Here is a 12,631-nt window from a genome sequence, read left to right on the forward strand (position 1 = left end):
GGTTTAAGTATGTATTATTATTATTATCATTATAAATAACCAGCGATAAAAACATAATCATTTGAAACATAAAATATAGTTAAAGATCACAGCAGATTCTCTCCATCAAACACTCTACATCATTCAGATTCATGAATATGACCCTCCCCAAGAATTTGATTCAATCGAACGTGACATCTATTTTAGGTAGTCACGATTATATTCCAGCTGGATTGAAAACTGAAAATCATACGAGCCCATAAATATCATTTAAAAAGTAGGCACCTAAATCAGATACGTTCTATTATTTTTCAAGGTGTGTTATTTATTTATATGTGATGTTTACTGCAATGCAAGGAAGTACACTCGTACCTTGACACCATACGTTATAAACCGAACTCCACACCAGTGAATCCCAAAGTGTATGCATCGCACCCTGGGGCCCTCGAAGAGGCACAGATAAGCGGTTGTGGTTGCAGGGGCAACAGGGTGGGATTTGAAAAGCTTCAAAGAGCAATGAAAAATATTTCAGATGTCCGAATTTTGGTCAACAAACTTATTATATTCACGGCAAACAATAATACAAATACAAACCGATGATGTACATTTTAAGATGCTTGCATTTCCAAGGAGATAATTACAAAAACGCTTAATAAGACGGTAGCAATATTTAAGAAGGCAGAATGTTTCTTGAGGATCCGTTCACGCATTATTAAAAAGCCCCTCCACGCAAAATTTTCAGAGATGACATAGGCCCTGAAGGAAACCTCAACGAATGCGTGTTTAAAATAAGTACCTAATTACATATTATCCGTAATCATTTTGAAAGTTTAGGTTAGGATTTCATAATGATTCCTTATCTGCTGCGTCAGAACATTAACTATTAGAAAAAAATATATATCAAAACTTGTCTAAAATATATTTTATGCTGTTTATTTAAAAAATAATAATTTCATTTGTTGATTTTTTGCTACAGCTTCAATTTATATAATTTATCTTCGGAGAAAATGTACACCTTAATTTCATGTTTTATTTTTACCATGGAAATGTGATAATAATTACTATAATACCCACGCTCAGACATGGCTTTTGTGGGTTTTTATTTTGTATTTTTATTTGTACAACTCTTCCAGTGACGAGAATGTGTCAAAGATTCCAACAAAAGAAATGTAAGTAGGAAATTTTCTGTTCTAAGGTTTTTGATCTTTGTAAAAAAATAAAGTCAGTACAATTTTCCTGGAATAGCGGGAGATGAAAATTTTGAAAGAGGGCAGTGAGCCCAAAAATTTGGGGAAGCTGTTCTCTACACGGCTGACTCTTCGATCAGGCCAGCTACCAGGTGCCTAAGAGCCCGCCGCATGGGCGGATGGTCCGGTCAGGCACCAGCGGGCAAGTGTGCCACGCCACGGCCGCGCGGTGACACGTGTTAAAACCGAAAGCGCTGCCTCTCCTCCACACCACTCGCTAAATATTAACGGAAATGCACTGCCATCACATTATCACATGTCTTGGAGTTTGGATTGATATATTATGTACATAATTCAACCATATTGTTAAATTTACGTATAGTATTATTAGAGATAATACATTATGGGAGTGTCGTATAGGACTGATCACACAGTTGATAGTTTCACCACTATTTGGGAATGTCGCCTGTGGCAACATCAATATTTAGGAATGTTGCCTATACTAACTAACATCGGGGTTTGGGTTTGTTATGTACAGCACTAATAATTATAGTATAATCTGATCAAAATATATATGTTTTTTTTAATGGGAAACCACACAAGAGTACAAACTGCTCCCAATCTTCTGGAGCCAGTGAGACTATGGCTTCCCTAATTGAGGTATGTTGTGAAGCTGAAGATAGTGGGAGGGGAAGGAATTTGGGAAGAGGAAGTACCAAAGTAAAGTTTCAAGGAAAGTATCAATTCTGAATGGTGGTCTTACACCAGGGCGATGAGAGTACCTTCCACTCTGGATTTACTTGCGCACGCCGGGATTTGAACCCGCGACCTCCAGCTTGCTAGTAGAGAGCCTTACCCCTCGACCACGGAGGCCGTCTTACCACAGATCGTCAGATGCCTTTTTATCGGAACTACATTCAAATTGAACAATATTTGGCAATGTTGTTTATAGAATCATAAAAAATGCGAATGGTGTCTACAGATCCACCAACAGTTTTGACAATGTCTATATTAAGCTCCGAGGAACTAAGATCCCTTCAGAACAGGTGCATAGTCAGGAATCACGCTAAACGAGCGCCCAATCTTTGCACACGGTTGATATTTGTCACGAGAACAGGTCGTTTCTGCAACTCGTTTTGCTCGGCTGTGGAACGATTGGTCGGCCTCTGTGTTTCCTACCTCTTACAACATGGATCTCTTCAAGACCCACGCTCACTCCTTTCTCTCATCAAAAGATCCTCCACATAACATATGACCCGAGGGAAATTATTTTCCTCAGGGCCTACTGTGCGGAGTTAATGTAAAGAATAAAAGTCCAGGGCTGGAAGGGCTTGGATGAAGGGTGTACATACATAATACACATGGTGTTTGGTTTTGAAATGACAACATGCATAGTTCTTACCGGTTTGTCATGTATCTAGTTCCCAACTATCATTTTGCTGGAAAATGATTTGAAATTTAGAACAATGACAAGAACACTTTGCAAATTACGAGTGCATTTGTTTGGAAAAGCCTAGAAGAAGAATTGAACTATTGGAAGCAAGTCGTTGATGCTTATCGTGTGTATAATCTTTGGAAAGAAGACTAAACTATATTGAAAGTTCTTATACATTCGTTGTGTTGTGGCGTATCGCGTTGGAACTCATGCGATTGTGTTGTGCTTGAACTAACTATATTGTTTTGTGTGCTGCTTCGTGGTGAGTGATCGGTCTCCCTTTTTTTCCTTCTTTCATCCTTACACGAATCACCCAGTTTCAAAAAACATCATTAATTTCGTTTGGTTTCAAATTCATTTATAGTCCATTATTCATGTTTCGGATGCAACACATGGTAATGGTGTAAAAAAAATACAAATATTGGGAAAATTGACTACATCTACAGCACCAACAAAACATAGTGAATGATGTTTAGGAAACCACAACGTTTGGGAATGTTTTGATTGGAAAGGGGAAGGAGATTAAGAATAGGTAATTTGTGAAGTCTTTCCGCACATCATAGTACAATTTCCAAGTTGCAAAGATCGCAATCTCCTCTGCAAAAACTCCATCGTTATCTGCATGCATTAAGAAAACCTGTTACGAAGTGCTCCTTTATTAAATCTAGTTTATCTCGTAGAACACGTCTTACCTAGAATCGATAATCCATTGACCTGAAAGTTTCATTACATATAACGTAGTTATTATATATGATAATAATATATTTAGACGTTGATAGGTGCATGATGCTACCAAGTAATATTATGCAGTAACATAAAAAACACGCCTAAGTTTTAATATGCAAAATTATTACTGGTACTACTTTTGACGCCGTACAAAGTACATCTTATATACTATTTACCGTTTAATTTAGTAGCCACTTCTAGTATTTTTAAACTTTGGAACACCAGACCCTTTCTGAGGGAAATCAAAAAAGTGTTTCAAGTGCAAGCGATTCTGTTAAACATTTGTATACACTTTCTCATGGCATAAAGGTTTAAATCACATATCAAAAAAATCCAGCTATGGCAAAATTCCAATGCCAGCAGCGCATGAACGATTTGTCGGCGGGAAAAAAATATTGTCACTGGTGCACGAACCGTTTTCCAGAGGTTAAGGAGAGTAAGGAGTTCACCTGGTTCTGACACTATTGCATGCAGGAGCCAGGAAACACAAACGGCCTACAAGGTTGTTCCGGGTGTAAAGTTAATAGAACAAATCCTTCTGTCATATTATTAATTACAAGCGCAGATCGGTGAAAAATCACAGCGTTGTAGTCTGTAATATCGACAAATCAGTTAAAATTTTCTGTTCAAAACATTATATTATAGGTGGGTACTTTATCGCATGTGCTAAATTCTTCAAACAAAGAATTCCAATTTTGAAAATAACACTTAGGTTCAAACCAAATCTGAGTTCTAGGGTTCATTGAACCAGAGTTAAAGACAGACACACAACCAAAATTAGAATTATTGATGATGATGATCACAATAATCTCGGTCGTGTATACATTCTGAAATTCAAAAATACACAATTCTTACATGGTGTAAATGTCAGCACAGTTGTCTTCCAAGTTTTTTAGTTTTTTTTTATGCATATAATGCATATTTTTTAAACCTGCTTTATCAGGAGTCCCATGATTCTTCACGGGTCTGAGCTAGTATTCATTTAAATGTAATGGTTGTTCAACGTCATATACTTTTTTAAAGAGTGCCTGGAATTTTGATGCTAGAATTGAAGAACATTTGAGAACGCTTTCTCTCTAAAACCTTTGGATATGTTTAGTGTCCAGTTCTAAATAGCCAGGTTCTTCCAAAGTTCCTCTTCCTCATATAGGTATGTCATAGTTCCAATGGCTCCAAGCAGTCGAAAAAAAAACACAAATATGCACAGGAAAAAAGTAGATGGTAATAATAATAATAATAAGTGCAATAACATTACAATCTATGCATTATTTCGTTATTGCTAATTGTTGAATCATTATTAAGCACCGGCAACTCGCAGCAGTAATCACTTGTCAATCAATACAAACGATATTGTTTGTATAAAACACAGTACTTGATAAATACCTATTTAAAAGAAATATAATTCTCCAGTCAAAAAACATCAGCAATTATTACCTATTGCAAATCGACAAAGCATTGTTTTAATTCATCCGGTAAGTAAGCGAGGTGTGTTTGATTCTTTGTTACTCGTACGTGCAAGAAAAACGGACTGCAAATCACGCCAGGATGTTTTTCTTTTATCTATATATTAGTCATGCAATGATAACTAATATCACGATAAGTGTGACCTTAGGATTAATGTTGTGATAAAAATACAAAACTTAACATGCTCCTTACAATAAAGACACGACGATGCTATAACATAATAATGCAATTAGGTACTTACCTGCCTGTACCCAATAGCTTATTATTTGAAATAATTTTGAAAAATTTCAATTTATATACGACAAATTTGTGTTCCAAGGTAAATCGGTCGTTCGTAATTTAAATTTAAGCCCATTGAAATAGTTTTGTTTTTATGCTTCTAATTTTGAAAAAATCGGTTCTTTTAAATAACAAAAAAACTACTATTGTGCACAGGTTCCTATTTTTATAATTACCTATTATTACCAGCTCTGTATTGTTTTGTTAAGTTATGTTTATGTTATGTTTGTTATATTTATGTTATGTTTATGTTATGTTACGTTATGTTTGTGATATGTTATGTTCATGTTATGTTATGTGTATGTTCATGTTATGTGTATGTTATGTTATGTTTATGTTGTGTTGATGGTATGTTTGTGTTATGTTAAACTTTATGTTTATAATCACATTTGTTTACTCCCATGTGCTGTGTTTGTTTATAAGATTGCCAATTTCATAGTGCTGTTTAAAAAAAAACGCTACTAATTTTAGAAAAATCTTTGGTTAAATCACGAAAAGCGCCCACTTATATTGTACACAGGTTCCTATTTTTATAATTTTGTGATAACCTACTGTTACCAGCTCTGTACCGTTTATGTTAAGTATGTTATGTTATGCTTATGTTATGTTTGGTTTATTTATGTTACATTATGTTATGTTTATGATGATATTGTTAATAAGAAAAATGTTAATTGTATATGGCCAAGATCAGACCCTAATGGGTGAATGCCAAAATAAAGAATAATAATAACTTTATACTTACATATGTAGTAGGTAGAACTAAATTATAATCATTAATCATTGAAGAATAAGATAGTACGAATAAATCTAAACGAAACATGAAATAGTACAAGACACAGACAAATAAAAAGACAACGGTCACAACTAGGAATCGAACCCAGGATCTCTTGTCTTACCGGAACAAGCGTCTTAACCCACTTGATCATTGGGACCATAGACATATGAATATTAGTAGACCTGCCCTAAGTGATTAAAAGCGTATTATCCCCACTCCCCATACCGGTTCCATTGGAGCCGGCTGGGCTCGCGTATGGCCTCAAGTGAAATTTGAAAACGTGACGTCATCATTCTTGTGCGAACTATGGTCGAGGCATCATCGGTTCATTTTACGAAATAACACGGCAAAATGTTGACTTGTGATACGAAAACTTGTAAAAATAGATGTGAAAAAGAGAATAAACCCAATTGTCGTATTACATTCCATAAGTAAGCATTTTTTTAAGCTTATTCACACCGTATTATATGGATCAGTTTTAGAAACATATACTATCACATCACAATGTAGCGATTCTCAAGTGTGCTCATCGTTGTTTACTGGGGTAAGTAAATTATGAAACATTTGTAAAAGTGTCTTAACTAAATACTCTGAAACTAACTACGACTCTGCAAACAGAAGAAATTTACTTTGCCGAATTTGGACTTCGCAAATTAGTTCATAACGTGGCGAGTAATTTGCGCTCCCATGTAAAAATGTCTATTCATTCAAAAGCAGATTTTACTTTTAAGAAGTAAATGGTGATATTATAATGCGAGATGCCTATTTACTGTCAGATTGATTTATTGACGAATCACAGTCAGCTTAACCCCCTTCGTTCTTCACCAGTTGATTTTACCCCTCGCCATTATCTTCTCGTCTATTAATTCCTATGTCTGTGATTGGGACCTATTTATTAAACGTCATATTTGTCAGTCTCATATTTAACATTCAGAATTAACAATATCATCTTGCCAAAAGTTTTTCCCATATTTTTGGCACCAACCTTTTTAAATAGAAACAAAGTTGGTTTGTAACCTAGATAGTGTCTCGGATAAACATATACGATTTTTATTTATTTATTTAAGAATAAGACAAGAGATTCTCTGGGTTCGATTCCTAGTTCTGACCGTTGTTTTTTTTTGTGTTTAACTGTTTCATATTTCGTTTACATTTATTAGTATTATCTTCTTCTTCAATGATATATTAAATTGATTGGTATAACCTTGAAAATAAGTTAAAAGAAAAGTTGTTCCTGAATTCACATTAACTCTAAAATCGTGAATTATTTTTTTCTTTAATGGCCTATATTTTATAATCTGAAACACAAATAAATAAAGTAGCACATATCCGTACTATATATTTGCTACACATTTCGATTACTGAATTTTTTATACAGTTCGCTTATGTATTTTAATTCCAATTGTTATTTAAGTTTTGTATGAAAAAGCCCGAGCAGCCGTTCCTCAGAGTTGCTGCGCGGCCGCGGCGCGTTCACACAACTCTCGCCACACAAAGACGGTTATCGATAACAGCATCCCTCTCGGAACTTCCAGGACCAAGTTTCCTAATTACATCCTGCGGGGCGGGGTGGTTGCTTGCAGCAGTGGTCACGTGGTCAATGGCCAGATACTTACAGTTTACTAAATTAATATGCATGATTTTAGATCCTAACAACTATCGACTAAAAACATAAATATTGTGATGGAAGACTTGTATAATCATGAATGCCTTCATTACTGACGTTAGCCACAAGGTTTATCGGCTCTCCACCTCCACCCTCGCGAACTAATTCTTCTAAAAGTATAATGAATTCTAACATTCAATCGAAAATTTTAGAACACTTTTACAAGAATTTGATTAAGACTTCAGTACAAGATGTGAACAAAACATAGTCATGGGCTATGAGTAGATACTTACTATCTAGAATGCATGGTCATAACTCCGAGTTGTAACAAAATTAAATATAATGAGATCCAAGACTTCGCGCACACTTGTTTGACTCAGGCACAGGGCGTATGGCTTCGTGTTTTACGTAAACATTAAACAAAGCTATCTACCAGCCCCCACAAAATAAGTATTTATAGAATATTGACAAGGTCAGGTGATGGTTGGTTTGTGTACAGTACAGTAGCCATTTTTGACTGCAGTTTCTTCGTAAATTCATTGTAGATAGATAACTCCTTGTACATACTTGTATATAGTATTGTTAGTGGTATTTGTATTGTATGTAAATTATTAGACTCTTATAAAGACAACGTGTATGTACATATACATTATTATTGAATATGAAGTGTATATAGAATTCGGAATTACAATAGAAAATTTTGTTGTGTTAACAATGCAAACTTACGGATTCGAAAAAAGAGACGCACGATAAATAATAAGAGATAAGCAACAGTACAATAAGACAATAAATGCAAAACAAAATAGAAATGGTGATAAATTAATAGCAAGAAACGTGACAAATAATAGGAATACGTAAAACTATGATAAACAAAGTACAATAAATCAATAATAATAATATACATGATAAAAACTATAACGATAAGTAAACAAATGATAAACAGAAAAATATTACAAAAGCATCAATAGCGAGAGAAATATAAAAATGGAACGTTAAAATGTTGCAAATAAATATATGACGTTAAAATATCAAGAAACAATATAAAAAATACGTAAACTTCCCGCCATTCAAGGAGGACCAAAAGACCACAATTCAGAATTGAAACGCTCAAACCTGCAACATTGAATGTGCGGATGATGGACTTGTTTAACAATCTGGAATATTTAATGTTATAATTATCTCATTAAGAAGTAAAATCATGCTTTGTTCCCGTTTGAATGAATATTTTACCAATTGCAACAAAATAAATTGACTCTGTAAACATTCTCGTAGAATCCAAAAGCTTGGAATATCAAATGCATCATAAATATAATGAGCAAACAGAGTAATGACAATGACAGTCGGATAATATTAGAAGAATAATAAGAGACAAAATAAAATAAAAAAATATGGATACTAACGTAAGAATAAAAATAAACATGTTAATTAAACAAGGATACAAAAATGCGCTCGTTATTGATGTTATTACGATTATAAACAAACAAAAAATTCTAAATAATAATAGACTGGGGAAAAGCAAGAAGAGACCTGAGAATAAAAATAATTTTTGACAAGATATATAAAATTATAATGGACATAAATCTGGGAATAAAAATGAGGTAGCAATCCTGAGAATATACAAATAATAACAAGAAATGTTAAAAATAACAGTAACAATATACTTTAGTATAACTACAAAGGAATAAATCTAACTTAGGTACTGGAGTCTGATATTGTTCAATAAATTACTAATATAATAATTTATGAATTATTAACAATGTATGTATTAATGTTTCCTGTTTCTTTAATTAAGTAAAAGTCTCATTATAATATTATAATTGCATTATTAAACGACGCCGTGTCCCTTTGACGAAGGACAGAAAAAGAACGAAACCTTTTTGTTGTCTGGACAAAAATAAATTTGGAGACGGTATGTAGGCAGTGTGGGGTACATATGGCGGAATGTATTGGTATAAAAATTATTATTACCTACCAAATTATCATTTTTATTGCCAAATAAATGCATTATTTAAATTAATTTTAATTTCTTTGAACCTTTGTTAAAAATGGGCTTACAGTTTTAACTACGTGTAAATATTTTCATGAAAACAAACATCAATACAGACAAAAGTCATCATGACGAAGATATTATTTTGTACAAATTTTCAATAAAAGTTTTGAAATATTGAATAGAAATTAGTGTGCAAGCTCCCATTTTCGGATAAAACACAAATTATGCCATGTTGAGCGCAAGCTGTGACTTGCTTGACAAGATCGTGTTATCATTGACAATAATAATAAAAAACACAAAGTTTGACTTACCACTTTCTGTACATGGAAGAACCAGCAGTAGAAAGATGACATATCCACATTCATTAAACATTGTTTTACACAGAAACCACACTGGGCACGATAATTATCACAATTTGGACACAGCTATGCCATTCCTACAAATAATACAGCTGACTCGCTACACAAAACCTTTGTCTGTTTTGACATGAGCGCATGCGCTTGTAAACAAGATTTTATTATTTTGTTGCATAAAAAATAAACCAAAGACACAAAATATGAACTATTTCATCAATGGGGCACATCACATAAACATTAATGTTTAACACTTTGTCTTATTGACTATCCACATCGTCAACAAAACTTCATAAAGAAATCACTTCACCCGTATAAGAGAACTTAAAGTCTTGAGTACAACATTACATAGAAATCTAAAACGTTATCACTGAACTTAAGATTAAGAACTAATACCTAATATAAAATAACGGAAATACCGCATTTATCACAATAAACAAAGCTGTTCTCGTGATAAACAGGACCCTTGCGCGAATAGGGACACATTGAATTCTTCTACTCCATAGAATTGTCAGATGAGTATAGATTTGATATGTCCATAGAAACGTGAATTGACGAACGGCTAGAAAAACTTGAAGGTTCAACAATTTAATAATAATTATTATTGGATTATTTGTATAGCGCCGTTTTCGTGAGAAAATCGCCTCAAGGGCGCTTAACAGCTTAATTTATTAGTATCATTTAGACTTATAACTTATTACTTTCGGCTTATAACTAAGTTTCATAGCTACATATTTATAACTAAGATTAATGTCGAGTGATTTACTTGTTAAGCAAGTATTTTTTATTGTTTTTCGCAAATTTACTTTCTTGTTTTTCTTTTTCTAACATTAATTTTTAATTGTTTCGAACATTTTATTTTCCCAAATGCCAATTGTAAATCTAATTACCTTGAACATTTTATTTTCCCATTTGAAAAATACTAATTGTTAAATAACAAAATGAGGAATTTATTATTGGTACCTTTTACTGAAAGTATTTTTTCATGTTTTTATGGTAAATACATGCAACAGAACATATTAGTGAATAACGATGGAAATTATTACACCCAAAATACTATTTATATTAAAATATTATGTGTTGCCTGAAGTCGCATTCTTTGGCAGTCAAACATCATGGCTCTTAACAGACTGATCTTTTGATTTTCAATGTACAGCGCTCTGAAGGCGATCAATATGAATTATCAACAGTTACACATATTCATTGATGTGATCAAAAGTTGTTAATTGATCGTTTACTGAGTCAATTGAAGCGATTGCCAGATGAGATATCCTATTGATGGGGGATGATGTGTGTTTTGATTGAGCTTCTAGACGTCATAGTCAAGGACCATCATAAATAAACCACTCACAACGCCATTGACGCAGCGGAATGATCGATTCGCTGTGCGATTGACAATCGTTGTTCAATTGTTTATCCATCGGGATTTTTGGAATTCATTTTTATCGCAGAGCGAGATTTGTTTTACTTATAGCATCGCGATTGTCGAGAGTTACAAAAAGTAAAATCAAAATATTCGTATTTTCTCAATAAAGCTCGAAACGAGTATTGCTCTCGATAAAGATCGTAACACGATATATTATTGTTTATAAAAACATAATATCCATTAATTGGATTTTATTAAGATAAATAAAGAACTTTTTTTTAAAGTATTTTTTCCGCAGACGTCAAAAAAGCCACTAGTGCGAAAATATTGACATGTCGCTTGGCGTTCCGTCAGTTGTGCTACAGTATATTGACATTGGTCGTCTCCGGACCTCTATATCTCTTCATATTTTGTGAAAAAAAATTATATTCGAATATTGGGATAATTTCGATATTTTATTCTTTTGAAAGTTTGTGTTTTCTTCATAAAAAAATAAAGGCCATTTTGGAATGATCAGGGCCGGCCTTGAGCCAAACGGCGCCTGGGGTTAGTTAAGATCTCAAGCGCTGTTTTAGGTTATTATCAGCGCCTTGGCTCCTTGGCAAGTCAGCGCCCGCGCCCGGAGCGGACCACTCCAATTTCGCCTGCACATGACCGGCCTTGGTTATGACTGCAAAGGTTTTATATAAATATGTTTATTTATTTATTTAGTACAGGTGATGATACAATGACACATGTAGATAAAAAATACTTTGACTGCCCAACTAGGAGGAATTCCCGTTTTAGGACAGTCAATGTTAAAATAATATTTCTAATTACATCAAACAAATATGAAAATATGCTCATTTTGAGAAAGTTATATACGGAGTTGTGGTTATTATGTAAATTTATTTAAGAAGGCTATGGTTATTATGTAAATTTAATTTAAGCAAGACAAGAGAGAGATTTGAGCTAAACTGATGTCTCTCAAGAAATGTTAATAAAATGTGAAATAATATTTTTTTCTTGCACAAAATTTCAATTATAATACATTGTTTTGCCGAATATTGACTTTTCCATAAGGTCTAAAGATATTCTAGGCGTTCGTTTTGGTATGTTGCCATGATAGAATTTTTATTTTTAAATAATGTTGTGAGGTGATTGGTTTATTTATGGTTGTGAGATAATGTACTTCATTACTTTTCCAAAATACCATTTAGATTATACATTTAGAAAATTCAAAGATGATGAAATGCAGAATTACATTTAGTAAAGAAGAACCCGATATTTCGAACACTCAAGGAAATTAACTATCTTAGGTTTATTAAATTATATGTTTGGATTTAGATAGGTATAACTGTATTTAAGAAGATAAGGCTATAAAATACCTTTTAAAAGTAGACATATAATAGTAAATTTGATTATTATGCAAAACTCCAACGTTAAAATTTCTGAAAAAAAGTGTTGATAAATATTCGAGATCGCTAAACAC

At 33.2% G+C, this 12,631-nt stretch overlaps 1 protein-coding gene across 1 annotated transcript in view; it reads right to left on the reverse strand.

Annotated features, from left to right (window-relative positions):
- kuz (zinc-dependent metalloprotease kuz) overlaps window positions 1–10,284 on the reverse strand; it is a 354,332-nt gene extending 344,048 nt beyond the window's left edge. Inside the window, exon 1 of the mRNA XM_089632405.1 lies at window positions 9,753–10,284. Coding sequence (XP_089488531.1) covers window positions 9,753–9,813 — 61 coding nt within the window. The 5' untranslated portion in view covers window positions 9,814–10,284. The remainder of the gene's footprint in view (window positions 1–9,752) is intronic.
- Between the last annotated feature and the right edge of the window lie 2,347 nt (window positions 10,285–12,631).

This window comes from Hesperophylax consimilis, chromosome 6, assembly GCF_061612785.1.
Source record: "Hesperophylax consimilis isolate HC1 chromosome 6, BYU_Hcon_1.0, whole genome shotgun sequence".
Classification (NCBI taxonomy): Eukaryota; Metazoa; Arthropoda; class Insecta; order Trichoptera; family Limnephilidae; genus Hesperophylax; species Hesperophylax consimilis.